Source organism: Austrofundulus limnaeus, unplaced genomic scaffold (genome assembly GCF_001266775.1).
Source record: "Austrofundulus limnaeus strain Quisiro unplaced genomic scaffold, Austrofundulus_limnaeus-1.0 Scaffold643, whole genome shotgun sequence".
Taxonomy (NCBI): domain Eukaryota; kingdom Metazoa; phylum Chordata; class Actinopteri; order Cyprinodontiformes; family Rivulidae; genus Austrofundulus; species Austrofundulus limnaeus.
Window position 1 is genome coordinate 215,058 of NW_013953045.1, and position 2,043 is coordinate 217,100.

Consider the following 2,043-nt stretch of genomic DNA (forward strand, 5'->3'; position numbering starts at 1 on the left):
ATATTTAGTTTATAAACTATGACATTTATAAATGTTTGAATCATATGGTGAAAAACTGACTTTGATAAATAAATCTGTTGTTTTTTTTTTTTCTTATAAAAGTCTAAATAAAACAAAAACATTGGTGGTAATTTTTGACTGTGTAACTTTACAAACGGCACCCCCATGGCATCCTTCATGTTTATTTTGGCGACAGCTTCTTAACCTTTTCTTTTCTGTTTACGCGTTTCAGTTCATGGATCGCCTGCAGCTGCTCCTCATGCCTGCCAAGCACCAACCGGACTTGATCTACCTGCGCCACGTCCCCCAGAGACGAATCCACCTCTTCACCTTCATCCAGGCCGTGTGTCTGGCCCTCCTCTGGATCCTCAAGTCCACTGGGGCCGCCATTATTTTCCCTGTCATGGTGAGAAACGACAAAGCCAAACAGCAGCTCACAGCTTGGAGCTTTAAATCTGATTTCAAACCGTCTGCTCTGAAAGATTTTGGCGTTGGTCGCTGTCCGAAGGGCAATGGACTACGTATTCTCCCAACACGACCTCAGCTACCTGGATGACGTGATTCCAGAGAAGGACAAGAAAAAGAAAGAGGACGAGAAGTCAAAAAAGAACAAGAAGAAAGGAAGCATCGACAGTGAAATCGACTTTGTATGTAAACTGATTTTTGATATGATCACTATGAGTTTCTGTGTTTGTCAGCAGAGTGTCCAGTAGATCCTCACCTTTAAAAGAAAGAACAAAGTGTTTAATATATTCCCTCCATCCTCCCACAGTCCGACTACCCCTTCCATGAAAGTATCCCCACTATAAAAATCTCTATGGAGATGATGGAGCAGGAGCCCATGTTGGGGGATAAATCTATGGATAGTGAGTACTAGCTGGGGTTTGGTTTGCTCCAGCTCTGAGAGCTGCTCAACCTTTGCTTCTTAAAGCTGTGTGCTTGACTCTTCCTGTCTTACCGACCCTCTAGTACTGACTTCAGCCTGCCGGCTTGAACTGTTAGTGATGATGATCTTCATATTTATGAACCCTAAATGAAACATTGCAGTGCTTGCTTTCTTCATCTCTGTTCATCTGCTTCATTTGATTTTTAACAAGGTTGTCACCGTGTCTTTTTAAAGTGTTTTTATGTGTTTTTTTTCTTTCAGGAAATAAACCGCAGACTTTCCTTGACCCCAATTCACCGTGCTGAGCACTACTTTGACTGTCCCGCTGTTTAAGTAAGTACAGTTTGGGTTTTATTCTGAAAGGAAATGCACAAGTTATTCATTCTGAGTTAGAAAAAAAGGCAAACATATATAGAAGTTGGTGTGCTTTATTTTTGCTGTGAAAAACTTCTCAAAATCTCTGACAGTTTAGGCTCCGTTTAGTAAAATTTTTCATTTAAGACAGTATAGGCCACGCCCACTTTATTTGTGCATAACGATCTTTTAAATTTAGGTTCGAATCAAAGGTCCGTGCAAAGTTTCATGAATATCCAGTTAGCCATTTTTGCGTGAGAAGTTTTTGTGGTTTACAGCGCCCCCCTGTGCCTCAGTGAATTTAAAATTTGTTCCACTAAATTAAAACTGACCCTTGTATTAACTTTATGATTTTTATCTGATTATGTACTGTTGTTTGAACATATGGCAGATTTCCTGGTTAGCTAGCTTGCCTAAGCTATTTGTCTAGGCATAACTCAATTTTTTTTTTTTACTTTTCCTTCGAAACTTTAAACCAGCATACTGAATAGTTAGAGCAGGGGTGGGCAATCCTGGTCCTCGAGGGCCGCAGCCCTGCAGGTTTTATGTTTTCCCTGCTCCAACACACCTGATTCAGACATTGAATTACCAAGTTCTGCAGTATGGAGGACCGACACTGACATAACTAGAAAAAAAGCAGAAATATACAAATGGACCAATAAACAAATTCAATTAAAAATGCACCAATTAATTTTAAAAAGGAGAGCTTTACCTCACATTTTATAATTTAATGGACCTTCACATTTATTTTTCCAAATTAGTTCCAACTAATATATTTTTGCACATAATTGACATTTTACTGT

The 2,043-nt window shown here is 39.3% G+C and overlaps 1 protein-coding gene across 1 annotated transcript in view; it reads left to right on the forward strand.

Moving 5' to 3' along the window:
• Positions 1 to 2,043, forward strand: part of LOC106531497 (electrogenic sodium bicarbonate cotransporter 1) — a gene marked incomplete in the record, with an annotated part of 80,724 nt that overhangs the window by 75,944 nt on the left and 2,737 nt on the right. The window contains 4 exon segments of the mRNA XM_014027375.1: positions 233 to 406; positions 483 to 647; positions 773 to 866; positions 1,148 to 1,219. Of these exon segments, the coding sequence (XP_013882829.1) occupies positions 233 to 406; positions 483 to 647; positions 773 to 866; positions 1,148 to 1,191 (477 nt within the window).